At 48.1% G+C, this 27,635-nt stretch overlaps 1 protein-coding gene and 1 long non-coding RNA gene across 6 annotated transcripts in view; one reads left to right on the top strand and one right to left on the bottom strand.

The window, feature by feature from the left end:
* Positions 1–27,635, top strand: part of BCAR3 (BCAR3 adaptor protein, NSP family member) — a 132,969-nt gene that overhangs the window by 94,037 nt on the left and 11,297 nt on the right. For 3 of the 5 annotated variants that reach the window (XM_032247995.1, XM_032247998.1, XM_032247996.1), the window contains 5 exons: positions 9,053–9,181; positions 12,281–12,723; positions 17,496–17,599; positions 18,632–19,284; positions 25,126–25,241. In XM_032247995.1, the coding sequence (XP_032103886.1) occupies positions 9,053–9,181; positions 12,281–12,723; positions 17,496–17,599; positions 18,632–19,284; positions 25,126–25,241 (1,445 nt within the window). Of the gene's footprint in view, positions 1–9,052; positions 9,182–12,280; positions 12,724–16,431; positions 16,667–17,495; positions 17,600–18,631; positions 19,285–25,125; positions 25,242–27,635 lie in introns of those variants that run through there. The other 2 variants (XM_032248000.1, XM_032247999.1) reach the window with 2 other exon arrangements.
* LOC116530048 lies at positions 1,894–9,054 on the bottom strand. Its single transcript, XR_004259801.1, has 3 exons — positions 8,940–9,054; positions 6,925–7,588; positions 1,894–2,629 (listed from the first exon to the last, which is right to left on the bottom strand). It is a non-coding gene; the product is annotated as an uncharacterized LOC116530048 (long non-coding RNA).

The following is a 27,635-nucleotide window of genomic DNA, read 5'->3' as shown; positions in this document are numbered from 1 at the left end:
TAAAATTTGGTTTTTTATTTCTTTAATGAAGTAGTTCCACTTTGTTGCCAAAAGCCATCTTTGAAAGAGGGTTCAAATTCCACATTGTGTCAAACAAGCATCCATGTGCCAGGTATAGTGCCAGATGCCTTACTTGTGTTACGTCCTGTAGTCCTATGAGCTGGGAATTGTTACCTCACTCCTTGTGCATGCAGAACAAGCTCAGAAGTATAGAAATGTGCCCAAGGTCACTTGTTCTTGACCAGCCTCCAAGCTTTCTCCTCTTCTCCACACCCACTGTGACAAGGAACCTGCTAGACAGAGGGCAAGCAGGTGAGCATGGTTCTAGCCAGTCAGTGCCTACTGGGCACTCACTGTGTGCAGGCACTGGGCCAGGCTCTGGGAGCCAAAGGCAAATAAGGCATGGCCTCTGCTTGGCCTTCAAGGTCCCCGCCTGCCTTGTCTGACTTTCTCCTGGCTGCTCCTCAGTCCCCATCCTGGACTCCAGCCAGGCTATGCAGTCGGCACCTCTACAGCTGTGTCACTGTGTGCTGGACCACAAGACAGAGACATGGAGGGGGGACATGAGGAATGTTATGTTCAGAGAGCCGTGAAGCCCCTGCAATTGGGGCCCTAAGTCAAAACATGTTAGCAAGTTAGCTTGTGGCCAGGTGGAAAAGGGCATTATCTACCTTATGAGGGAGGCTTTGGGCTTTATCTGGAGATTACTGTGAGCCCTTGGGAGCATAACCAGTATTTCCCCAGACCTTGGCAGCTGACAGACCCAAATAATGTCCTGAAAACTTGAATCCCTCAACTCTCTCATGGAACCCACTTCATAATGGCAGGACCCTTACCCATCTCCCCTGCCAGTCATGCCTCTGACAGTTATTTCTGGGGGCCCCCAGGGACACTTCCTGTTTGCATCCACAGCCTTCTCATGAGCTGGGCTCCTGGCAAATTCAGAGCTGAATCCTAGTGTGTCTGCAGGTTCAGTATATGGCAGGGGCTGTGGCTCTGCTCCTTGGGGCTACAGGGAATGTATTGAAAGCTCAGGATTCTGAGGGAACAGGGCACGACGGGAGTCTGTGCCCTCAAGGACCAGGCCTGAGCCCTGGCATGAATGAAAACTAAATATTAGAAGCTCATTGATTGTGTGTGTGTGTGTGTGTGTGTGTGTGTGTGTGTGTGTGTGTGTGTATGGTGTGTGAGGGGAGTTGAAAGAGACTGTGGCTGTCATGTTGGCCTTAGCTGGAGCACTCCTGGGCTAAGATCTCCAAACCTAGGGGCAGTAGAACAAGGCTGGTGGCATTGTAGATGGCAGGTTGTAGGACTAGAGATGGGAGGTAGGGAAACTGTTAGCAGGCTATTGGAGAAGTTCTAGGAGAACAGAACAGTCCTCTAAACAGTGGGGATTCAAGTGGGGATAGATAAAAGAATCAGGAATTTCTTTTCTTTCTTCTTTTTTGGGTGGGGGGATGGAGTCTTGCTCTGTAGCTCAGGCTGGAGTGCAATGGTATGATCTCGGCTCATTGTAATCTCCGCCTCCCAGATCCCGGTTCAAGCAATTCTCCTACCTCAGCCTCCCAAGTAGTTGGGATTACAGGCACGAGCCACCACGCCTAGCTAATTTTTGTATTTTTTTAGTATAGATGGGGTTTCACCATGTTGGCCAGTCTGGTCTTGAACTCCTGACCTCGTGATCCCTCCCCCCACCCCCCACCTCGGCCTCCCAAAGTGCTTGTATCACAGGCGTGAGCCACCGCGCCTGGCCAGAATCAGGAATTTCTTAACCAATGGAAGCTGATCCTGAGGGTTCTAGTTCTGGTAATAATGAGGACAGAAGAGATGCCAGTGACTGGGGAAAAGGGTGAGATCAGGCTTTGCAAAGGGGATGAGTTCAGTTTATCCATATTGACATCTCAGCTCAAACATGGATTCCAGTAAATATCCCTACCAGGCACCAACCCTAAGGGCTGGAGATGGAGATCTGGTCATCGTCAGCACATTTCAAAAGACTCTGACCTGTGCCTCCAGCCCTGGCCCCCAGCCCATTGCTCTCACTGCAGCCAGATTGGTTTCTCTAAAAGTATCTTTTTTGTATACCTGTGGCCTTCCTGGTCTTAGCAAAGAGTCTTAGTGACTCTGACTTTCTGAAGTGTGATGGTATAAACCCTCAGCCACCAATGTCAGGCCGCCCTCAGCCAGTCCCCACCTTTCTGGATCAGGACTGCTTTGATCACAAGTGACAGGGATCCCACTCATACTAGCCTAGGTCACAAGGAGAGTTTTCTGGCTGATGTAATCAGCTGGGGCTTAGGGATGTACATGCCCGGGGTCACTTTCCATCTCTTGCTCCTCTTCTCTTTGTTTTCTGGTTTGATTCTCTCAGCACTTGGTTCTACCTGGCAGGAAACACAGGAGTAATGCAGCTTCCATGCTTTAAGTCTCATGGTGTTTTCACTGGAGTTGAATAGAGTATCTTCTTTGCTCACTTCCATCTAGAAAAATCCCAGGAAGAACTCTGATTGGACCAGCTTGGGACAGGGGCCCTTCCTGAGCCAACCAGCAATGGTTAGGAAGGTGGGCTCAGAACCACATGCTCGGAGTGAAGATGGGGCTCTCCTGGGAAACGGTGGGGTTGCTGGATCTATATAAAATATGTAACATAGCATTGTTGTGTCTTCACATGCTTCAGCCCTTTCCCTCTAGCCAGAACCTTCCGGCCAAGGCCAGCCCTTTTTGTCTTCCTCAGCTCAAATGTCCTAGATCTGACCCTCACCGCCCAACCCTGATTCTCCAGATCTCTATCCTCCTCCCATCCCCATGAAGCTGTTTCCAGGACACTCACTTCTGGCCACAGTGACTTTTCTCATTTTTCCGTAGGGAAAACCAAAGGACAAAGAGGTGGAGTAACTTGCCCTGGTGGCAGAGCTGGGAGGGACAGGGAGCAGACGGCAGGACAAGCAGTGTGTTTCTAGAGCTTGGGTTGCATTAAATTGTTCTTTGTGTGCTGTCTTCCAAGGAGACTGTGCCTTCCTTGAGGGCAGGGACGAGGGCATCCATCCCCTGTGGGCAGCCAGATGCTGGGCAACTGTTTGGTCATGATGATGGATGGCCATGGGCCAGCAACAACCTCTTTTCACCCTCAGTTCCCAGGCCTGAGGATAGAGTCTTTCCTGGTGATTTGCACAATTTAAAATCCTGTGGGAACTAGGAAGCCTTTCTTACAGGCAGGGATGGAGTAAAATAATTATTAATTATAATGTAGATGCCATCTTTTTAAAAATTCTGCTGTCTCTTACATGTGAATGAGTGTCCTCAGCCTCCTCTGGGGCTTTCTGACAGATCTTCCAAGTGCATCCCAGTCTTGAGAACTGGAATCTCCTGGGCATCCAGGGCCCATTGTTGTGCCTGATTTGAAATGCAGGCTCATGCTCATACAGGAGACCCCAAGCTCAATTCCTCCCATGCCGGAATGGCTTTTCTTCCTTGGAGAGCTGCTGAAATGTGGGTTTCCGTGTTAATCGAGGTTCCCAGCACGTCCGCGGAGCTGGCTCTGCGCCTCCAGAACGTGTTTTCCAATCATTTTCCAGGCCCTGGCTATTCCAGCCTGTCAAGACTGGACTTGCCAGGGCCATATGGGGCTGCAGAGATGTGCTTTCCAGATTCAGAGTGATATTTATGATTTCTCCGGGCCAGCCCCAGCAAGCTAGGGCCAGCCCGCTCCATGTAACCGAGCAGAGGTGCTGGGACAGGCAGGCAGTGAGTGAGGATTGAAGAAACCTGCGGCAGGCAGCCTCCAGGCACTCGGCAAGCTCCAGGATGCTTCCCTCCCAAACACTGGCCTCCCTCAGCGTCCTGCATCAGACCCTGAACACAAAGTCTTCTTATTTTATGGAAGCAGATTCGTAGCATCCTGATATGAGTCTGTAATGACACCAGTGCTGACTGCATGCCAGGGATGTTCTTGATGCTTTCCAGGTGCTCACCCATTTAATCCTTATTAACACCTCATGACACATTATCCTACCCATTTTGTAGATGAGGAGCCTCAGGCTTTACAGTTATTGTCACTTGCCCAAGGCCACATAGCAGATCCGTGGCACAGTGGCCTGTGGATCGAGGTGGATCTTAAACACCTTACTGTAACAGCTTTTGATATGAGTCGAGGTCTACTAAAATGCTGGGGATAGGAAAGATGTTACTAGACTCAGATTTTCATGAAAAGCATCAATTATAGTAACTTATTAATTTTCGAACTATACTGCAATTTGGTTGGACAAGAGAGGGCCTCATCCACCCCCTACATTTGCCCTGTTTGTCAGTTTACCTACATCTCATCTCAGACCCCAATGCTAATGACCGGGACAAACATGAACCTTTCCAAGTAGGGCCATGTACAGTACTTACTAATTCTCCCTCCCTTCTCCTCTTTCTTTCTTGCTGAAGGCATGCCTATTATTTATGTATATAGTACCTTTTCTTACTCTCCCTGTCCCCCCAAAAGGACTACTCTTAAATTTCTTGAAGCAGAAGATATGGGCCCTGACTGCATGTTTGTCTCATCGTGGTGTGGGTGTATTTGGTCCCTGGAATGAACCTGGCAAGATCTTTGGGCACAATGTTCTTGATCCAAAGCCCAGCAGCATCCCTTCCTCCGGCGGCTGAGCCCACAGCTGCTGTGTGGTGTGAGCCCAGGATGGCTGGAGCCTGTGCTGAGGCAGTGAAAACCAACCTTACCTCTCCCACTCTTCCCCTTCTGCTACCTCCTTCCCCTGAAGACAAAAAGCTGGAAAAACCAGGAATCAGATGCCTTCTAGGAATGAGGTTCAAACTCAGGGGCAAATGTTAGAGAATCTGAACTTGGAGAGAAAGCTGTATTACTAGATAATGTGATCATTATTAATGTTTATTGCATTTATGTAAGCAAATGATTATTCACAAGGCTTGCTGTCTCTGCCTGGCAGTTGAAGAACGACAGTGCAGAGGGCCAGAGTCCTGCATTCACACTCAGTGTCAGCTTTCTAAGAGAGCACAGCTGTGTTACTCATTTTGGGTGCCAGAGTGGCTGCTGTCCCTTGCTGACAGAGGGATTGAGGATGATCTGAGTCCAGCCAGTCTTTGAAGCACATTGAGTTGAGAAGATGTCTACAAATGTGGTAGAGTTGGAAAAGAGCTAGGAGAAAAGGCTGTAGGAACTGGGGTGGATTTGAATGATGTGCTCGTCTTCTTTATTTTCCCAAGATTGGAAACAGTTGGAATGCCTAGGGCCTGACACCTTATTCTGTCTCTTCTCATGCATAATTCTGGGCTATGCAGTTATAACAGTGCATGTGAATATTATGTGAATGAATACAGTACTTACCTCTTTTGCCCTTCCCTTAAAAAGGTAGTCCAAGGAAGGGCAGGAGGATTCTTAGGGCATTCGTAGAATAAATTAGAGCTTAGATCAATTAGAGGACACCAACAGCCACACAGACGGTATGAAACCTTTGCTGAAGGCAGAGGCTCTGTTGTGTTACCTTAAAGTGCTAGAATTTGCTTCATAGCCATGTCCTAAAAACTAGCCCAGGCCATGAACAAAATGGTTGCATTCAGGGAAAAATCCAAATTCTTCCCACATGGCAGCAGAAAAGTGGAAGGATATACTGTCACCAGTAATTCAGTTGCATGTGGGAAGCCTTCAGAATTTTGCCAAATATTGCAGACACACATGACCAGTCCTATGAAGCAGGAATCTCATTTCTGGTCGCCAAGAAGCACAGCTATCACAGTGTTCTCAGGAATACAGATGGATACATTTTGCAACAATTTGTTATATGGTCACACTAGGGGTTTACAGTCCATCAAAGTACTTATCTATAGTGGCAGAATCATAGTTGGGGAGATCAAGATCTTATAAAATACAGGCAGCTGGGAAAAATAGTTGCATTAATATATGTGATGAAAGCAGTAGTGAAAGTTCTAGAAGGTATCCACTCCCAAAATAACCACTATTTAATCGTGAGGTGGCCATATGAGGTGATCCTTTTGAATTGCTTTCTTTAGTTGTTTGGGAGACGTTATCCACATCATCTGCTGAGGCAGAGGCTCCCAGCAGCAAACCTGGCTCTGCAGCATATTCGAGCCAGCCCTCACTGGCTGGAAGTGAATGCCTTTTGCAATTGCTTGTTCACTCTGGGTCTCCCCCTCTCCCTCCCTCTCACTTTCCTCCCTTTCCCTTTCCCTCTTTCCCTTTTAAAATACAAGTCTAGGCGGTTGTGTAACCTTCAAACTTTTCATAAATTATGCAAGAGCTTAAGGGCATAGTTTTTGAAGTCCGGTCTTTCATCCCAAATTATTTGAGAGCGTTAATCTTAATATCTTCATTTCTCTCTCTCGGTACTTTCCTGTAATGCCCTACCTCCTACAGTACCCTATGATTCCCTCTCTCGAGTCTACGGGGGAAAGTGCAATAATTTAGGATTTTCCTGTTCTTCTCTTAGGAATTAGGAAGATAGCTGATTTTATATATTTTTTGTAACCAGTTTATAACAGCATTATCTCAAAACCTGGAATAAAAGATTGATACATATAAAGAAAAAAAAAAAAAAAACCCTTGCTGTTATGAACAGGGCTGAGAAAGGAGCCAGGGAGAGGGAGAGGTGGCTGAGTGTTAGGTCATCAGGGAGGAAGGAAAATGCAAAGATAAATATGGAAATAGCTTCTTGGAAATAAGCAAATAAATTTTCAATGAAGAACTATGCAAGACCTGCTGTATGTTTTCAGAGCTCTGTATTTTTAGAGCTCAGACCAAGAAGTGGGTCCAGGGTGCAGTTCAAAGGATTTAGGCTCAGCCTGCAGACTGCCTGTCAGGGTGACTAAATGGCAGTCAGGTCACAATATGGGTTAGGACTTAGTTCAGCCACCAGTGACCAGAACACCCACAAATCCCAGGCTTACCTAAGATAGATCACCTAGGAGACCTGGAGGCTGGCAGTCCAGGGCTGGTGTGTTGGCCCCTCAGTCATCAGGGACCCAGCCTCAATCAGGCCTTCCACCCAGCCATTCCTAGGTATGGTTCCCCACTCAGAGTCCAGAATGGTGTTGAGGCTCCAGCCATCAAATCTCAGCTCCTTGGTCAGAACCGAGTCCTGTGGCCACATCTCCCTGGAAGAGACAGAGATTGAGGAATGTGGTCTCTTGGCTGAATGCAGCATGCCCAGTGAAAACAGGGCTTCACGTAACTTGAGAGAGAAAGGGAGTATCTCCATTACTAAGCAAAGTCATCATCTTTTCTCATCCTGGGTATTTGTTTACTAAACACCCAATGCCTGATGTTTTCAGGCATTGCTCAAGGGCAGTGAGGCAAAGGAAGATGGATTTCTGTTTCCATAAAACTTACAGTCTAGTGGGAGGCAAAACAGACAATAAATGAAAAATAAGCGTGGCCAGGTTGACAACCTGCATTCCACACTCGAGCTATCTTCAGATACGACTGTACAATATTAATGATGGGAGCGGATGGTGTCAAACATCACCGTCTAAAGCCTGCGGGCATCCTGGACAGCCAGTGTCAGCATATCTTCATGCAAATTCCATCCTTCAAACACTCCCGAGTGAGTGCCTGCCCAGTGAGAAGAGGAGGAGGGAGTAGCACACAAGTAGTAAGCTGGAGCCCCATCTAAAAATCAGCCCGAGTCATTATTTCAGTTAGTGCTCTTCATGGGCCAATGTGCAAAGAAACACTAGAGGATAAGAATCTAGTCCTAAAATTTCAGGGCTTTTTTTTGGTGGAAAAGGATTTGGAACTGTTTTTTTGCTGAGGTGCAAAGTAGTCTAATAGGCCAGGCACAGTGGCTCACACCTGTAATCCCAGCACTTGGAGAGGCCAAGGTGGTGGATGTATCACTTGGGCCCAGGAGTTTGAACCAGCCTGGGCAACATGGTGAAATGCTGTCTCTAAAAAAACTACAAAAATTAGCCAGGCGTGGTGGCACGTGCCTGTAGTCCCAGCTACCAGGGAGGCTGAGGTGGGAGTATGGCCTGAGTCGGGGAGGCCAAGGCTGCAGTGAGCCGAGACTGCACCACTGTGCTCTAACCTGGGCAACAAAGTGAAACCCTGTCTCAAAAAATAAATAAATAAAATAAATAAACATTGTTAAAAAGTAGTGTAATAAGTAATAATTTTGTGGCTCTCATGGGGGTTTGAAGGGCAAGCTGGGAAATGGGAAAATCACAGGAACACAGCCTTTTTCTGCTCATGGGACCTTCAGCAAGTGGTTCCTGAGCCTGGTCTTGCTGGAAACTAGGCAGGTTTCCAGGTTCAGTTCACATGTTGTAAGTGGGCTTGGTTCTAAATTAAACCTGGAGCTGCTGCTGGCCACCCAGCACTCCCTGCCATGGCCACTGTGCAGTGCCGCAGACCAGTGATTCTCAAACCATCTGAGGTGAAGGACCAGGGTTGCCTTTTTAAATTTGTTTCAGTTTCCTATCTGTCATAAAAATGAAATATTAGAAAAGTGAAATGAAGACATAGACTTCTGTTATTAGATTCGAGAGACATAAAATTGCTCTGTCCATTTGCCCTAAAAGTTTCTAAAGACTGACAATTCCTGAACTTGAGTTTGCCAACAGCAAAGAAGTCAGGGGCATCACTACCAGCCCAGGGACTGTGCTTTGGGCCAGGATCTAAGGCCAGAAGGGAACTGCTGCCCTCCCCACTCTGTATCAGGACAGTCCTGAAGGAGAATGCAAAAGCTCCCCCGGGAAGAGAGTAGCCTGGGCAGCATGTGTCTTGCTGTCTGCATGTCTCTCTGGCCCTTCCTGCCCAGCTGTTTGGGTAGACTGGTAAAGGGAACTACTTGGTGGACTCTCCTACCACAGTCTCCATGTGCAGGTAAAAATTTTATTACACACTTGTGGCCAGAGAAATGAAAGGTCACAGCTCTTTGTAATCATTATCCAGGCTCCCTTACCTGAATGCAGGCTTCAGCATAACTGGTTGTATTAGTGAAGCAGGCGGTCACCTCAGCTGGCATGGCCTGGCGTGGGCTGGGCAGGGGAGCTCATGGTTGACTCTGTGTTGCAGTTCTCCAAGGAGAGGCACATGATGGACAGGACCCCCGAGAGGCTGAAGAAGGAGCTGGAGGAGGAGCTGCTGCTGAGCAGCGAGGACCTGCGCAGCCATGCCTGGTACCACGGCCGCATTCCCCGACAGGTACCTGGTGTCGTTCTGTCCAGCGCACACGCAGCTACTCTCAGGCAGTGTAGATTGATGACCTGCAGGGTCCCACTCCGAGGCCATGTGGGAGCAAGCTCCTGTATAACCAAAAACAAATACTCTAAAAATGACCTCATTTAGAACCTTAACTAAGAAGACCTTGGTAAGAGCTGAGGTCAAGAACCCAGAGCACACGTCCACATGTTCAGGAAGTGACGGGACAGCCAGCGCTCCTGGGGTCTGCAAGCAGAGTTGTGGGAGGCAGCAGCCACAGGGTCAGCAACCGGAAGAACTAGGAGGGAGGGCTGTGGCCCAGGTAATTGAACCCTTGGCCAGCTGCCAGCAGCCTCAAACTATTTGCAACCCCTCCCTCTCAAGGCAGCAGCTTAGCTTCAGGAGGAGAGAGGGCGGGTGGCCCAGACCAACAAGGCTGCCTGTGCCCCAGTAGAGCCAGCGTTATTCACCCTCTCCATCGCTTCGATACTGGATACCATGACCCAGAGGTGGGGAAGAAGGGAATTAAACCCATGACCACAGACTTGTAGCCCAGAATATACTGTGTGATCATCATTTGGATGATTGCCATGAATAATGTTTTTTTATGTAATACTGTAAAAATGGAAAAATAGAATAAGTCTGCAGAATTGAGGCATAGAATTTCCCTTGGGTTTTTATTGTAAACCTGATCTGGCCAATCATTAACCAAAGACAACATTGACAGGGAATGTGTGGGCAGGGGCTGGGAGGAAGGGCATCATGTCATAAGCTTTTTTTTTTTGTTTTTTTTTTTTTTAAGACAAGAGTCTTGCTCTATCGCCCAGGCTGGAGTGCAGTGGCATGATCTCAACTCACTGCAACCTCTACCTCCTGGGTTCAAGTGATTCTCCTGCCTCATCCTCTCCAGTAGCTGGGATTACAGGCACCCACCACCATACCCAGCTAATTTTTATGTTTTTAGTAGAGACGGGGTTTCACCATGTTGACCAGACTGGTCTCAAACCCCTGACCTCAAGTGATCCACCCACCTTGGCCTCCCAAAATGCTGGGATTACAGGCATGAGTCACGCCTGGGCTTTTTTTTAATGTAGCAGATTTCTTGGCACAATCAAATAAATAATTCTTATTCTGACTTTGTTCTTTTAAGTTTAAAATTAATGGTAGAAAATATAGATAGCATAAATAAGGAAATTAAACTCTTATCTATAATTCTCCTCATAATTCTCCTGGAGATGACCACTATGAACACTTTTGTGTACATATATTCTCCGGGGCTTTTCAAAATCAAGTATGAGATTGTACTGCATATACTTTTTTGGTAGCCCATTCTGCTCACCTACTATGTCTTGGAAATTTTCACCCACTATAAAATATTCTTCTGTACCAGCCTACATTGTATGTCTGTCCATGGTATGCATGCATCACAATTTATTGGACACTTAGGGTGTTTCTAACACTGTGACCAACATCCTTTAAGAGTACTATGTTCATACCTATAATTATTTTCACAGGCTCAACAGGCCCAATTCTGGTTTTTTTTTTGTTTTGTTTTTTTGAGACAGAGTCTTGCTCTGTCACCAGGCTGGAGTGCAGTGGCTCGATCTTAGCTCACTGCAATCTCTACCTCACAAGTTCAAGCGATTCTCCTGCCTCAGCCCTCTGAGTAGCTGGAACTACAGACGTGCACCACCACACCCAGCTAATTTTTGCATTTTTAGTAGAGACAGTGTTTCACCATTTTGGCCAGGATGGTCTCGATCTCTTGACCTTGTGATCCACCTGCCTCGGCCTCCCAAAATGTTGGGATTACAGGCGTGAGCCACCATGCCCAGCCTTCACAGGCTCAGTTCTAAGAAATGGAATTTCTAAGTGAAAACATTTTTAAGGCAAAGATGCAATTTCAAGGTAACCATGGTAGCCTACTATTTTAAGCTAACAGAAGTATACTGTTGATCAAATGATGGAATGTCTCAGAAAAATTGTCAGTTATAAAACTGGTGACTGTCACCACTGTCCTTCTCCTTATCATGGCCATTAAATTTGTTTACTATTTGCCATGAGTATAAATTTTCAGCAATAAATCATTCCAAACTGGGTAACTGAACACTATAACCATAACCATAACAACAAGAGTTATTGCTAACATTTTAGCTCCTTAAATTTTTTTAGCCATCCTGTAGGTAATATTATCATTTGTGTTTTTCAGATAATGTAAATTAGCCACAAGGAGAGTATGTAATTTGTCCAGAGTCTTACAGCTGAGCCAGGATGCGAACCCAGGTGGTTGAGGCTACAGGAACAGCCAGACTGCACCACAGTCTTAATTCTCCAGTTGCTGTAAGCAGCAGCATCATGCGAGTTATTTTTGAGCATCCACTGTGTTCCAGCGCTTGCATGTATTATGTATACAAATGCATAACCCTTATAGTAACTGTGAGATGAGAGACCCCAGCCTGCCGGCCCGACTTAGTTCCAGGCTTTCTAGCCAGTAGTTGGTGTGTCCTGCACATGGACTCGTCCTCTGAGAGGGCTCCGAGGACGACTTCTAGACACCAACAAACACCCTCTTACTCCTCACTCCACCTGTTGGGGAGGGAAAATCAGGCCTGCCCGACACAGTTTCTAATTTCCTGTTTCCTGGTGCATTACATCATTCAAGTCTATATACACGTCATGTTCTTGTGACACTTCCCCAACCGCCCTATTTTACTGGACAGCCCTCATCCCCTGCCCAGCACTTCCTGTCTCCTTTCCTGATTTACTTTTTCCCTGACGTTGCATCTGACATACCATAGCCATTGGTTATTTATTTTCACTAAAACAGAAGCTCCCCACCAAACACAGGAGCTCCATGAGGTGGGCACTTGTGTGCCATTGTCACCCCTGTAGTGGTGCTTGGCACAAGTAGGCTGTCAGTCAGTAGTTCCTGAATGAATGATTGGATCTTCTGTGAATTTGACCTTTGAAAAACTAAACAGCTGACCCAAGAAGAAATAGTAGCATTGCCTTCCGTTGGCCCAGAGAAGTGGGTAGCCATAAGCTTTTGGAAGGAATGTGATTTTGCCTTTCCTACTCCTCACTCACCTTTTTGTCCCAAAGGTGTCTGAAAACCTTGTGCAGCGAGATGGCGACTTCCTAGTTCGTGACTCTCTGTCCAGCCCTGGGAACTTTGTCCTAACCTGTCAGTGGAAGAACCTCGCTCAGCACTTCAAAATCAACCGGACAATTCTGCGGCTCAGTGAGGCGTACAGCCGTGTGCAGTACCAGTTTGAGATGGAGAGCTTCGACTCCATCCCCGGCCTGGTGCGTTGCTATGTGGGCAACCGCCGGCCCATCTCCCAGCAGAGTGGCGCCATCATCTTCCAGCCCATCAACAGGACGGTGCCCCTGCGGTGCCTGGAAGAGCGTTATGGTACCTCCCCAGGCCGGGCCCGGGAGGGCAGCCTCACCGAGGGACAGCCGGATGTGGCCAAGCGGCTGAGCCTTACCACGGGTGGCGTCCAGACCCGAGAGCAGAATTTGCCCAGGGGAAACCTCCTCAGGTGGGTCAAGGCCTCCTCTGCAGTTGGCACAGGACCATGAAAGGCACCAGAGTTGCCCAAACTTAGGCAGATGAAGAATTCATCATGGAACAGAGAAATAAACGATGTTAATAGGAATGCCGACTGTTCACGGAATAGCTGTTACGAGGCATTGCACTATTAGCTCCCAGCTGAGCAGGGCCAGCAATAAATGGTACAGGAGTTGAGGAAGGACAGAGGGGGCGGCAACAGGGGAGACCTTGTGAAGTGGGGTTAAGCTTGGGCTAGTCTGATGGCTGGGGAGAATTTGGATAGAAGCTGCAAAGGGCAGGGGCTGTTCCAGGTGGGAGGCACAGCCTGGGCATAAGTCTGGGGATGGAAAATGGCATGATCTTGGAGTGAGTGTGTTGGTGGGGCTGGAACAGAAGGTCTGTGCAAGGGACCCGTAGCAGTGGGCTTAGGGAGTTAGCCCCAGCCAGATCGTGGGGACCTTAATGCCAGGTGCAGGGCTTTGAGGGAGCTGCACAGACTCAGCAGAGTGAATGCAGATGTCCTAAGAATAGAAATGGACAGCAATGTACTGGGAGCAAGGAGTGAGACAGGAACAGGAAAGCCAGTTAGTGAATCATGGAGGGGCCTGGCCCCCCAGGACTCTAATGCATGTGGCGGAGTAGGAGGAGGGCATATTGGAGACAACAGGAGTGACCAGGAGGGAGGGGACTGTGGAGGAAAAACATGCTTTTTCATCTGAGCTGGAAGACTATGGGCTTGAGTGCCAGAGTCCAGCAGGAGTTTTGGGGTCCAGGAGGCCATTAGGGCTGAAGACTTAAATTAGGGCTTGGTCCACATGGAAAGGGTGGTTGACTTGGTGAGAACAGATGAGATTTCTAAGATAGGAGACGCAGAGAGCATGGGGGCTATAGTGTGAACCTTGGGGAATGGGGGCAGGGAAGGATTTAGAGCACTTGGTGGAAAATCAGGGCTTCAGAACATCGCTGAGCCTTGACACCCAGCTGTCAAATGTCAGCAATGGTGGCCTGCATTTGTTTAGGGCCTGTCTTTCACAGAGCTCAGGGTCCTTGTGCACATCATCTAAATGCACTGGGAAAGGAAAGGAGGGAAAAGGCAGGTGTCAGGGACATAGACCCAGTCCAGCCCTCAGTCACACAGCAGCCCTGCCCTGGCCCCCAGCTTCTAATCTTATGCACGTAAACCAACATATTGTATTCTACTCGCTGATCTTCTTTTTGGTCCATGAGGAAATGTCATAAACTGTCATTTCTATGCTACAGAACTTGGGGAGAAAAATACAGGACTCTGTGTGGAATGCAAATGACAGCTGTGTGCTGCCTGGAGGCTCCGGCATATGCTGGTCAGCCTCTGGCTGTGGACCTGGTAGCCAGGCACAAATTCCCACTCTGCACTGGGCAACTGTTCAACCAGGGTCAAGCAACTCGACCTTCCTGGGCCTCAGCTTCTTCGTCTAGAAAGATAGAGCTTGTGAGGTATACATGGTTTAATATATGCAAAGTGCTCAGAACAGGGCAGGCACATAGGAGGTCTAGGGAAGTGCTTATTATCTGGAAGGGAGTAGAATGTCAGACTCAGACCCAGCACAGTGGCTCACAACTGTAATCCCAGCGCTTTGTGAGGCTAAGGTGGGAGGACTGCTTGAGCTCCAGAGTTCAAGACCAGCTTGGGCAACATGGCATAACCCCATCTCTACAAAAAATAAATTAATATAAGGAGCTCAAACAATTCTATAGGAAAAAATCTAATAATGTGATAAAAAAAATAAAACTGGGTAAAAGATTTGCTCTTTTGAGAAATAGGCATTTCTCAAAAGACGACATACACATGGGCTGGTCGCAGTGGCTCATGCCTGTAGTCCCAGCACTTTGGGAGGCCAAGGCAGGTGGATTACCTGAGGTCAGGAGTTCAAGACCAACCTGGCCAACATGGTGAAACCCCATCTCTACTAAAAATGCAAAAATTAGCTAGGTGTGGTCATTCCTGTAGTCCTAGCTACTGGGGAGGCTGAGGCAGGAGAATTGCTTGAACCTGGGAGGTGGAGGTTGCAGTGAGCCGAGATTGCACCACTGCAGTGGCAAACAGGCAGATGAAAAGGTACTCAACATGATTGGTTATCAGAAAAATGTAAATCAGAACTATAACGGATATCATCTTATCCCACTTAAAAAGGCCTATATCTAAAAGACAGGTAATAACAAATGCAGGTGAGGGTTGTGAAGGAAAGGGAACCCTCCTATACTGTTGGTGGGAATGTAAGTTAGTACAACCACCATGGAGAACAGTTTGGAGGTTCCTCAGAAAACTAAAAGTTGAGCTACCATATGATCCAGCATTCCCACTGCTGGGTATATACCCAAAAGAGAGGAAGTCAGTATATCAAGGAGCTATCTGCATTATGTTTGTTGTAGCACTGTTTACAATAGCCCGGCTTTGGAAGCAGACCAAGTGTCCATCAGCAGATGGATGGATAGTGGAGCACTACTCAGCCATAAAAAGAATAAGATCCTGTCATTTGCAACAACATGGATGGAACTGGAGATCATTATGCTAAGTGAAGTAGGCCAGGCACAGAAAGACAAACATCACATGTTCTCACTTACTTGTGGGATCAAAAAGCCAAAACAATTGAATTATTGGACAGAGAGAGTAGAAGAATGGTTACCAGAGCCTGGGAAGGATAGTAGTGGGTGGGGGTTGGGAGGGAGGTGGGGATGGTTAATGGGTACAAAAAATTTTAGAAAGAATGAATAGGACCTATTTGATAACACAGTAGGGTGACTATAATCAAAACAACTTAATTATATATTTTAAAATAAAGATTGTAATTGGATTGTCTGTAACTCAAAAGATAAATGCGTGAGGGCATGGATACCCCATTCTCCATGATGTGCTTATTTCACATTGCATACCTGTATCAAAACATTTCATGAACCCCGTAAGTGTAGACACCTACCATGTAGCCACAATTTTTTTTAATAATTAAAAAAATGTTTTTAATACAAAAATTAGCTGGGCACGGTGGTGTGTGCCTGTGGTCCCAGCTACTTGAGAGGCTGAGGTGGGAGGACTGCTTGAGCCTGGACCATGCCACTGCACTCCAGCCTGGGTGACAGAGCAAGATCCTGTCTCAAAACAAGCAAAAACAAACAAACAAAAACTCAGGGCAATTACAACGAGGGAGGCAAGGCCCAATATTTAGAAATGCTCCTTTTCATACTAATAGGAATGGACTGGAGATCCCTTACCATGTTACAGGGGGACCTCTTCTTCTGTTTGTTTTGGGAGGGATTGGCTGCTGAATAGTTGAAGCAGGGAGTTAATGTCATATACAGAGTGGGAGTGTATTCCACCGGATAACAGAACCACTGCTGTGGGGAAGGCCTCCTTGTTGGCCCTGAATGATCCTGGTTTAAAAACATTTTAAGATAAGAAATGAAAAAAAGACTAAGAAAGTCTCTAAGTCAACAAGTCAGGCCTAATAGAGCCACTTTTCTGTTTGCCCTTTGGAATCCAGATCCTCCTGGGACTTGTCACCACTTTGCACAGGCAGCACGCCCAGAAATGTTTAAGTGGGAGGAGGGGAAAAGACGGCCCCATGGCCTGCTGCCCTGCCCCGATGTCCTTCAGTGGCTCCCTCACGTCAGCTCTGGCCAGATGCCACCTGTCCTGACGTCGGGGCTGCTAGTTGGCTGGCTGCTGGCCTGCCCTGGGCAAAGGTGTGTGCTCACAGGCAGGTTGCGTTCCAAGCCCTTCCGTTCTGGCCCTTGGAGTCCAGCCACAGTGGTCATTACTTAAATATCACTTCTCGGGAGCCATTTCCTTTTGTAATTTGCCCTCGTTCTTGCCTTATCTTCGAAAGGTTGCTGGAATTTCTCTGTTGCTCGGAGTTTGGGGTTTTTTTCATTTTGTTTTTTCTTTGGTGCTTGTAAAGGTAGGAAAGAACTTCGTGATTTCTGTAACGTAAGAATGTTTTATGCTTATGGGAAGGCCAGTTAAAATTCATAACAACTTGGCTGGTGCAGTGCCTCCGTCTCTAGCTAGGGAGATTCTGGTGCTTGGTGCTAATTAGACAAATTCCCAATTTGAATTGGAAAGGGACAGAAGGAATAACAGAGAGTGTGTTGAAAGTTACCTTCCACCTTTTCCCTGTGTGGTTACCCAGTGTGCCTCCCAGCTGCTGCTTGGTGACCATGCGAGTGCCTTTTCCCAGCTCAGCAGGAGGAGGCCATGTGGGGGGTTCCCGCAGGGCAGCCATGAGGTCGGGGAGGGCAGCCTCCCTGGGCAGTCCTGCAGGTTATTTGGGGGATGCTGAGATTTGCACCAGAATGTAAGTTGCCCCACAGCTTCCTTCCTAACTGCAACACTGTGGAGCATGTGGAAAATGCATGTTAGTTAGGCAAGCCATTCCCTCTGGGGCTGTAAGTAATTTTAGGCTCTATTAAAAGTACACATTCCAGTTCATCAGATTTTCCTGGGAGTATCATAAAACTTTTACCCTACTCTGTTGAACAGGATGGAACAGCCCATAGGAGGCATTCTAGAACTTAGCAGCATTGGTCATGGGGACAGGGGACGGAGCACACAACACAGTCATGTATTAATTGCCCCATCAGTAATTTCTTCTGCCAGCGGACATTCTTTTACTTTTAGGGTATGTGCTGTAGCACTCTCGTTCTGAGCAGTTTCTTGTTTCAAGTTTCCATGCCTAAAGGTTTTACACTTCAATGACATGTTTCTGTCCTATTTGTCTTTTGCTTCAGAAATAAAGAAAAGAGTGGTAGCCAGCCAGCCTGTCTGGATCACATGCAGGACAGAAGAGCCTTGTCCCTCAAAGCCCACCAGTCAGAGAGCTACCTGCCGATTGGTATGTTTCGAGGAATTTTCGGAGAGAAGAATGTCAGTATGACCCTGGTTTCCTTTAGGCTTTTACCCTGCCCCATCTAGTTGTCTCATTTGGACACGGCACAAGGCTTCAGGCCTGCAGCCTAGAGGGGAACGGGTTTGCAGAATTATATCCAGTGGTGAGGCACTGAGCTGGACTCTGTATGCCAGTGTTTAGGCCTCACAGCAAGCCTTCAAGGTGGGCGTGATTATCGCCATTTCACAGCTGATGAAACTGAGGCACGGGTAGGTTAAGTAACTTCTTTAGAATCGCCTAGCATTTGAACCCAGGTTTTCTGATTCAAGCCCATTTGGAAACTCGTGGTCTTCATGACAAGCCTACTCCTTTAGTCCTTTTCCTGGGCGGGTGGGTGGATCCAGGGGCTTTTGACAGAACAACTGTCCAGGCCAACTCCCCTTCCTCTCCATCCTCCATTCAAGGCCAGAAGAGTGATAAGGTTTGGGGTGTGGGCACACCTCCTAAGCAGTTACACAGTAGAACCGGAGGTTGTTTTTCATTATTTTCATAACTGACTTTCCCTGGGACCACAGAGGGGTTTCGCTAATGCTCCTGTGTAAACGACTTCCATGTGGGTTACCTGTCTCCTCTCCCTTCCCTGTCTCCAGCTCTCCCTTGGAGTCATTACGTGGCTAATGACTCCTGTTTCTTAGGGCAAGATTACATTATTCATGCCTTCCACGCTCATAGATTTCCTCATTCTGACTGTCCCAGCCTTCTATAACCATACAACAACGTTTGTAGCCCAGGTGTCAGTAGTCCCCGGGATTTAGAATTGCACCCAGCAGTGTGGGATGGGGCCAGCCCAGCCGTCAACAATGCTGTAGACTCCCTGAGATTGGGCATGGGGCAGTCACACTGCATTTTCTTTTGGAAATGAAAATTGAAACCCAAGAGCATGAACAGAGGAGGGCCAGGGAGCTGCCACTCTGGTTTTGTTTGTTTTATATTCTCCACACAGATGAGCTTTTTCTGACCGTTTCTTATCCCCCACAGGCTGCAAGCTGCCACCTCAGTCCTCAGCTGTGGACACAAGCCCCTGCCCAAACTCACCCGTGTTCAGGACAGGAAGCGAGCCTGCCCTGAGCCCAGCAGTGGTTCGGAGGGTCTCCTCAGACGCCAGGGCTGGGGAGGCACTGAGGGGATCAGACAGCCAGCTGTGCCCTAAGCCACCCCCTAAGCCCTGCAAGGTGCCCCTCCTCAAGGCTCCCTCACCTCCTCCCGCCTGGCTCAACTCAGAGGCCAACTACTGTGAACTGAACCCAGCATTTGCCACAGGCTGCGGCAGGGCAGCCAAGCTTCCCTTATGTGCCCAGGGCAGCCGCACAGAACTGCTCACAACCAAGCGGAATGGGGCGCCAGGTCCCCGGAACTCTGGCATCAACTACTTGATCCTTGATGGTGATGACAGGGAAAACCCTTGGGAACCTGTGGCAGGTCAGATGGAGGAGGGGCAGTGGGACAAGGGCGAGTTTGTGACACCCCTCCTGGAGACTGTCTCCTCCTTCAGGCCCAATGACTTTGAATCAAAGCTCCTTCCCCCTGAGAATAAGCCCCTGGAAGCAGCAATGCTGAAACGTGCAAAAGAAGTGTTCACCAACAGTGACCCCAAGATCATCGCCCAGCACATACTGAGCATGGACTGCAAGGTAAGAGCTGGGGGTCCAGGTGTTGTTCTGGCTTTGGAAGGTTTGGAAGGAGGGGATCCTTCTGGCCTCACTCTGGCTCACCCATTAGGTGCTTTGTCCATAGGAAGGTCTGAAAGTAACACCAGCATGGGGATTTATTTAATGGGTGGGAACTACAAGCTGGGCAACCTTTGCCCAAGCAGGAAGCTTATAAAATTCATCTCAGACAGAGGGATGGCAGCCTGCTGCCGGGGGTGGGGGCCGCCCTGTCTACCCACCCACCCCTGCTGGTGTCAGCAGCTGCAGCAGAATCCTTGTCCTCCTACCTGGTGCTATTTACAAACTCCCCCTTAGCCTCAGCTCCATCAGAACTGGTAAAGCCAAAGCTACAGGAGAGTAGATTGTAGATGAAAATGTTTCTGGAGTAGCAGACCTTAGTTATTTTTATTCAATTATATTTATGCATAATAGACTTATTACTAAAGTGGTCTTTAGTATAAATAAACATCTTTAAAGCTACCTTGATTTTTAAAATAATCCTTCCTTCCTCAGTTTAGAAAAAATCTAAAATACAGATTAAAAGATAAAATCCAGTTAATTTCAGCTTCCGGGTGGCCCTGTCCAGGGCCCCAAGGGCTGTTCTCAACTGAAGAAGGCAGTCTGCCCTGTTTTGCACAGATGAAAACACCACATCCAGTTTCCTGGAGATCACCGTTGTCAGCATTTGGTTTATGCAAAAACATTATCATTTCTCCACAGAAATGGCACTACTCTATACATACTATTCCAAACCATGAATCTTTCATTGACCAACATGACTGTCTTTCCACATGATTAAATATTTACATTGTCACTTTTTTTTTTTTTTTTTTTTTTTGAGACAAGGTCTCACTGTCACCCAGGCTGGAATGCAGAGGTGCGTTCACAGCTCATGGCAGCCTTTGACTCCCAGGCTCAAGTGATCCTCCCACCTCAGCTTCCTCAGTAGCTGGGACCGCAGCCACATGCCACCACACCTGGTTAACTTTTTGTATTTTTTGTAGAGATGGGATTTTGCCATGTTGCTCAGGCTGGTCTTGAACTCCTGAGCTCAAGTGATCTGCTTGTCTTGGCCTCTCAAAGTGCTGGGATTATAGCCATGAACCACTGCTCCTGGCCCATCACCATTTTTTATAGGAAACATTTATTTTAGATGTGACTTTTGTTCATTCCCAAAAGCAACCTCATCCTTAACAGAGATTTAGTCACTTTTTTGGATCCATGAGGATTTGTTTTAGGACCTTCAGTGGCTACCAAAATCCATGGAAGCTTGCATTCCTTATATAAAATGGAGCAGTACTTGCATATAACCTATGCAATCCTCCTGTATACTTTAAATCATCTCTAGATTACTTATAACACCTAATATAATACATATGCTTCGTAAATAGCTGTTATACTGTATTGTTCAGAGAATAATGACAAGGAAAAAAGTCTACATGTTTCATACAGATGCAGTTCTTTTTTTCTGAATATTTTTGATCCTTGGTTGGTTGAATCTACTGTTGCAGAAGCACGGATAAAGAGAGCTGACTGTATTCTAGACACCAGGCACCACCTCAGACAATGCTGGTCTCAGTCCACCTTCTCAATATAAAGAGGCTGGTTCCTGGCCATTCAAAGCGCTTTTTATTCGTAGCTCAGTGAAGTCAATTAGCATCAAATGTCAGGACTTATTTAGGAACTGGGTTTTCCTCCCTATGTGTTGGATCATGGCAAGAAGTCCAGTCTCGGAGCACTCCTGCAGGAAGTGCCAACACTGATGGAGGGCTCCCACAAACAGGCATGAGGAACTTAAGGCAGTTCCTGGCCATCCTGGGGTAAACAAGGCCCTTGCTGACCACAGAACTTGAGGGATGACTCAGAAACCAGAATAACTCATTGCCCAGGCCTGGGAGGTGGGGCTGAGTGTGCACTTCTGCTAGGTAGGCCCTGAGAGGAGAGCCAGGGAACCAGCTGCATTGTAAGAACGAGGTTGTGCTGCACATTTGGCCGGATGGTCTTGGGCAATGCTCACAGGTGGTCATGCAATTTTCGGAGTTATCGGACCTCACTTTAAATAAGCGAGTTTAACCTGTTTGGGAAGTGAGAGCAGTGAGGATTTCTGTTCGAATCAGTCAAGCACACTGGACCCTGGATCTGAGAGCAGAACCGTGTCAACGGGCCAGGAGGGAGACTCTGGCCTGGTGTGAACCTGCATGGGTTCTCCATAGAGGAAGCTCCTTGTAGAAACAGGCCTGGGTTTACAGAGCAGCCCAGTTCCCAAGGGACCGAATCCCTCCTGAGGCTCTGGGCAGGGCTTAATGATCATCTAGGTAGAGGAGAGATGCCCGCCTGCCCGCCCTTGGCAGGAGGTCTGGGACTCACCCAGTACTTTTGGTAGCCATGAAACTAGACCCCGGGGATGTTCTCAACTGAAGAACACAGTCTGCCCTGGCTTGCTGTGGTGCGTTTTGTCCTCCTGGTGGGGCCTCACTCTCATGTCTGCCTGCAGGCACCCCTGGACAAGGGGCTGAATGGGGTCCTCAGGCAGCGAGCAGGAGCCAGCCTGGACTCTGCCCACCCAGCCCCAGGGCAGGGCTGTGTTGAAAATTCTTCCTTCCCTGTCTCTGGAGTCTACCACCATTTCCATATTCTCTTCCTGGAATCACTGACTTCCAAACAGACACAATCAGCATCTCTAGGAGGGAAATACAACAAGATCTGTTGTTTCTCACCCCAAATGCAGTGGCAGCGCAGACAGGGCCACCCGGAAGCTGAGAGCAGGGTCTGGCTAGCATCTGGGACTCTCATGCTGGTTCCCAGCCATGCGGGCAGATGCCCAGATAGGCCATCAGGACAGTGGGTGGTCCTAAGAGCCCTCCAGACTCCCTGCCCAGCTGTGTCCATCTCCCTATCCCCCAAGGGTCTGGTTAGGAGCCACTGAGCCTCTCCGACCGTGCGCAAGGTCTTTGACTATAGCTAGAAACGAGGTCCAGTAGTGAAGGGCTTGGCCTCTGCCTGAGCCTGAGCCCCACCTCTGCCACATCAGCTGAAAAGCCTCCCCTTCTCTCCCTATCTGTAAGGAATACCAACTACCCAGGTGGTTGGCTAAATGGGATAATATATTAACAGCCCTGGGCACCTTGCCTAGCCAACAGTGAGCACTAAGTGTTTGTCTGTGTTATGCATTCAGCCTGGATGGAGCACCTACTGTGTGCTAGGGCAGCTCGTGGTCTCTGCTCTTGGAGCACCTATTATCTGGTGGAGGTGGTCTGGGGAGGGACAGTGATGCAGGAACTTGGAGCACAACCCAGGTGGCAGATGCCCTGCAGGGGAAGGCACAGGAGCTGTGGGGCCTCCTGGCAGGGCCTTGAACAGGGAGTGGGGTGTGGAGATGGGGCCGGGACGTCTGAGATGAGCTTGGAAGGCTACATCGTTGGCCAGATGAAGAACACAAAAAGCATCTTGCAGGCGGTAGGCAATGCACATGCACAGAGGCTCAGTTGTCAAAAGCAAAGGAGAGAGGGTTGGTTTACAGCAGATTCACTCAGTGTGAGTGGAAGAAGATGGGGTTAGGGGTGCGGTGTTGGAGGGCTTCACAGGTCTTTCCTTCAATGTTTCCTAAGTCTCTACTTGTGGGCTCGTACCAGGTTCCTGCCTGCGAGGCACTTTGCAGTCAAGTGTAGTACAGATCTGCTCTTGTATGCTGAGGGCAACAGAACCAGCGAGTGGCGCCAGGCAGCCTCGTGGTGTTTTAGAAGGGCCTTTGCGCCTGGGGGGAGGGCTGGGCTGGGCGCCTGTAGGGGATTTCCTGCCTCAGTGCAGCAGCCTCCAAGGCAGTGGGAGAAGGAGCAATGGGCAGAGTCCAGAGATGCAGCAGAGTAGGCCAGCTGAGATTTAGAGGGCCTCTGCCACCCTGCCCTGAGGAGTCGGCTCACAGTAAATGCTCTAGACATCTTTGGCCTTCCTCTGTGTCTGTGAGCTGTACAATCTTGGGCATTTGTCAGGGAACCTAATCCAGGCCCGATTGTGTGAGCTTGGGATCCCCTCAGTCCTCAGGCAAATAGGTGTGGCTCCAGTGAAGTGACCCAAGGATGGCATAGACATGCTAAAGAAACACAGGCTGGAGAGCAGGGACCACCGCCTGTCTTCCAGGTCTTCCAGAGCAAAACTGAATCAGTCACAGGCCTTCCAGTCTCGCCACCCAGAGCGTGGGGGACACCCTTCAGAAGTGCAGGGTTTGGGACCTCTGACACAGGGCAGCTGGTAAGGAAGTGTGCGTGGCATGTGTCTGGGCTACCTTGCCAAGGTCAATGTATAAATCCCTTTCCCAAGATCTGGCCAGAATTCTTCCCCTTTCCACATGGCCGATGATTCACAACTTCTATTTTCAGGTAGCTTTTGGGGGTTCTAAAGTTACCTGAATCCCTTGCACAGTCCTTGAGAAAGGAACACTTAGCAGTTAAGTTAGAAAAGGGGAAACTGAGGCCCAGAGAGCACAGGTAGGAGCACAGTTGGAATTCTGCATCCTGTTCTGGCATCTGCCACTGGAGAACTAATTCCATAGGCTCATCCCCTCAGGGTTGACTGTGGGTTGAACCACAGAAGTTACGGGGCAGGGTTAGTAATAACACCTAAATGACCAGATGTGTTTTGATAGCCTAGAGTAATTATGGTTGAGAACAAGTGCAAAAATCAAGGAAAGAAACCGTCCCGTGCCTGCCGTGTGTTTAGGTGGCTAGACTTGTTGCATATGTCAGTTCCGCTCTTAGTACATCATTATGCTGTGAGGTGTCATTAGCTGCATTTAATTTTTGTTTTGTTTTTAGGGACAGTGTCTTGTTCTGTCACCCAGGCTGAAGTGCAGTGGCATGATCATAGCTCACTATAACCTCAAACTCCTGTACTCAAGTGATCTTCCTGTCTTAGCCTCCCAAGTAGCTAGGACTGCAAACGCACATCACCATGCATAGCTAATTTTTAATTTTTTGTAAAGATGGGGTCTCGCTGTATTCCCCAGCTGGTCTCAAACTTCTGGCCTCAAGCAGTCCCCTACCTCAGCCTCCCAAAACGCTGGTATAACAGGCATAAGCCACCGTGCCTAGCCTATCAGCCCCATTTTAGAGACACACTGGCTCAGTTGTAACGCTTCTCCATGACATTGTAATAACTAATACCTGATTCTAATAAACTGAGAATTACATACTAGAATTGAGATGGGTTGAGAGCTGTCTGGGACAAAGATTTTCTTTCAGAAAAGCCTCTGAGGAGAAAGAAGTGGGTTTGAGATCTCAGGTTTCCAATCACTGTACACATTTTTAATAGTTTCCAGACGTATAGAGCATTTACTGAGCCCAGGAGAAGCATAATTAAGGGTAATAGCAGCCAGCTGTGGCTGTTAAGTGAGAACATGAATGGCAAAGCCCACAGCAGAGAGGCACTTGGATGAGATTCCGCTTTCCCAATGCAGGGGATCAGCCAGCTCCGCACACATGCAGCCTGCTGTTGGCAGCAAAACGTCGCAGCAGGATCCTGTGTTAGACAAAAGCTCAGAGAACTAAACTGTTCTCTGGCTGGGCAGAAACACGTAACAAATCTGTAGATCTGCAGAGCAGTGTAGGCATCTCCCACCAGTCTTTCTTTTCCCCCTGTTTTATACTCTACTGTGTGTATTAAAAGACCCTAAATATCATATAATAACAGTATTGTCAGCTGCTGCTTATAAAGAAATGCAACACAGAAAATGTGTCCACCATCCCGGTTCAGTGTGTTTCTTCTCATATGCTGAATTCATGATCAGGCAAGCCCACTTCCTGACCCAGTGTGTTTCAACTTTGACAGGTTGCTAGGATACTTGAAGTCTCTGAAGAGACGAAGAGGAACATGGGGGTGAGCTCAGGCCTGGAACTCATTACCTTGCCTCACGGACACCAGCTGCGCCTGGACATAATTGAAAGGTGAGCAGTGCCGTCCTCTGCACTTCTGACGCTCCCAGCTCCTTGCAGGCATCAGAGCAGCAGATTTTAGAACAGATAGGGGCCCAGCACCAGCCCAGCCCTGGGGTAGCAGCGCTTCACAGTACATGGCCTGCGGTGACTCTTCCCAGAAGCCTGAGCCAGAGAATTCCTGGAGTCGCACACAAAGACAGCACAACTCAGGAACAAAGAACATGTTCCCATCCCTGATCCTGGAGGGTCGGATGGAGAGAACAGATGTCCTGAAGCTAGTGACTCAGTTGGCCTGTGTGAGCAGGAGTCACAGATCCTGGAGCCTGGGGCAGGACTGGGGTGACCAGAGCACCGCAGGGTCTCCTGGGTCTCCTGCCCTACAGCCCTGCCTAGTGAGCTGTGCCTTTGTCTCTTTGGGGATTAAGATTGCTTGAGGAATTACAAGGAGTTTCTGGGAAATGCTGGGAAGAGCAGAGTCTAGACAGTGTTTTCTTTGAGGGGTGGACAAATAGGGTCAGAGGTCAGGGGATGACGGCACTCACCCGGGGCCTCCAAGCCATCCCTGCCCTCTTCTCATGAAAAGCCAGGGCCCTGGGTGTCCATTGAAATGGAATGTTTAGGAATTAGAAAAACACCAACAGTGAGATATGTTTTTAAGAAAAGAAGCACTAGACTAGATACCCATATTACCACAAAAGCTGGCCTTTTTGACACATTTTTACAAACTTGATTTGGGCAAGACTATCTTGTGAAGTTTTCTGTCTGTGCCGCCCATGTCCTAGTTGCCATGACTGCCCAGGGCTGTCCAGGGCAGCTTTCTATGGTAACACACAAGTTCTGCACTGACCATTACATTAGCCACCAGCCATGTCACTCTCGGGCGCCTGAAATGTGACTGATGTGATTGAGGGATGACGTTTGTTAGAATTTACTATTTTCAGGGTAAATAGCCATCTGTGGGGGGATGGGCGTTGCTGCTTTGGCATTTCCGTGGGTGTAAAGCAGATAAAATGACTCCCATGCTGCTGCTGTTTGGGCCTCACAGCCATGGATACATCCCATAGAAAATACCCAGAACGCTGAGTTGAAGCCATGTGGGAGGGAGGCCAGAGGTGAAGAAATGCCCCTTGCTGACTTTGTTCGGAAACACCCATTGTTTAGGCCTTTGGGGAATTCTAGTTTCCGCTTCTGAATTTCCCTGCTCTTCCTGATGAGACTTTTCTAGGTTCCAGCCTCTCTCGGGTGTCCGCTTTTTGCCTTCTGCCCCAGGGCCCTGGCCCCCCGGCTCCACCATCTTCCGTTCTATCAGCAGAAGTGAGCTGTGCCTCCACACTTTGCCGTTTCTCCCATGAGACATTTCAGCCTGAAACCCCCAGGTTCCAGGACTAATGAATCTGAGCCCTATTTTATCAGTATCATTTGGTGTGCTGGGACAGGACAAGGGTGACAGGTTTGGGGCTTCTCTCTTGGCTGTTTTCTGACTTTCCCCTTCATTTCTCTTTTTCTCCTGACTCTTGGCCGGGGTCTTGTTCTTTCACTTGTTTCTTGTCCAAGGCCGACCTGTGGGATCTTCTTTTTAGAGCTGGGGGACTCGTTTCATTAATTACAATGTGTTTATTAAATAAAGGCAGGGGTTATAGAGGTCCTGATGTGTCACATGACATCACCTTCTTGCATTTGACAATCAAATACAAAACCAACCCTTATTTTTAATTTACCACCTCACCCATTCCAGGCATCCTAGGCTGGAAGTGTCCTTCATGTGACATTTGAGTGCCGCCTCTCGCCAACCACGGGAGCTTTTGCTGCAGACTTGCCAGCCTGAGTTGTTTTCCCATAGTGGGTGTATCCAGGAGGTTTCAGGCAAATGCCGGTTGAGTGAATGGATATAACCATTCCGTTAACCATTGATATAACACTAAAGGGCCATTAAAACATAGGGGGAGAAAACACTGAATAAAGAATCAGTTGAATGCAGCATGGGAAGTTAGTTTATAGTTAGTTAAAAGCAACATCTAAGATGTTCTGTCAGTGTTAACATTTTGCAAATGGATAATAAAACTCTTCCAAAAATTTACCAAATAACAGCCAGTTGTGGTGGCTCATGCCTGTAATCCCAGCACTTTGGGAGGCCAAGGCAGGTGGATCACTTGAGCCCAGGAAATCGAGACTAGCTGGGCATTGTGGCAAAACCCTATTTCTACAAAAAATACAAAAATTAGCTGGGCATGGTGGCATATGCCTGTGGTCCCAACTACTTAGGAGGCTGAGGCAGGAGGATCCCTTGAGCCAGGGAGATCAAAGCTGCAGTGAGCCATGATCACACCACTGCACTTCAGCCTGGGCAACAGAGCAAAACACTGTCTCAAAAAAATACAATAAATAATAAAAATATATTTTAGG

Source organism: Sapajus apella, unplaced genomic scaffold (genome assembly GCF_009761245.1).
Source record: "Sapajus apella isolate SASKATOON/1434 unplaced genomic scaffold, GSC_monkey_1.0 scaffold64, whole genome shotgun sequence".
Taxonomy (NCBI): Eukaryota; Metazoa; Chordata; class Mammalia; order Primates; family Cebidae; genus Sapajus; species Sapajus apella.
Note: the sequence above shows the minus strand (reverse complement) of the source record. Positions and strands in the feature narration are given on the sequence as shown.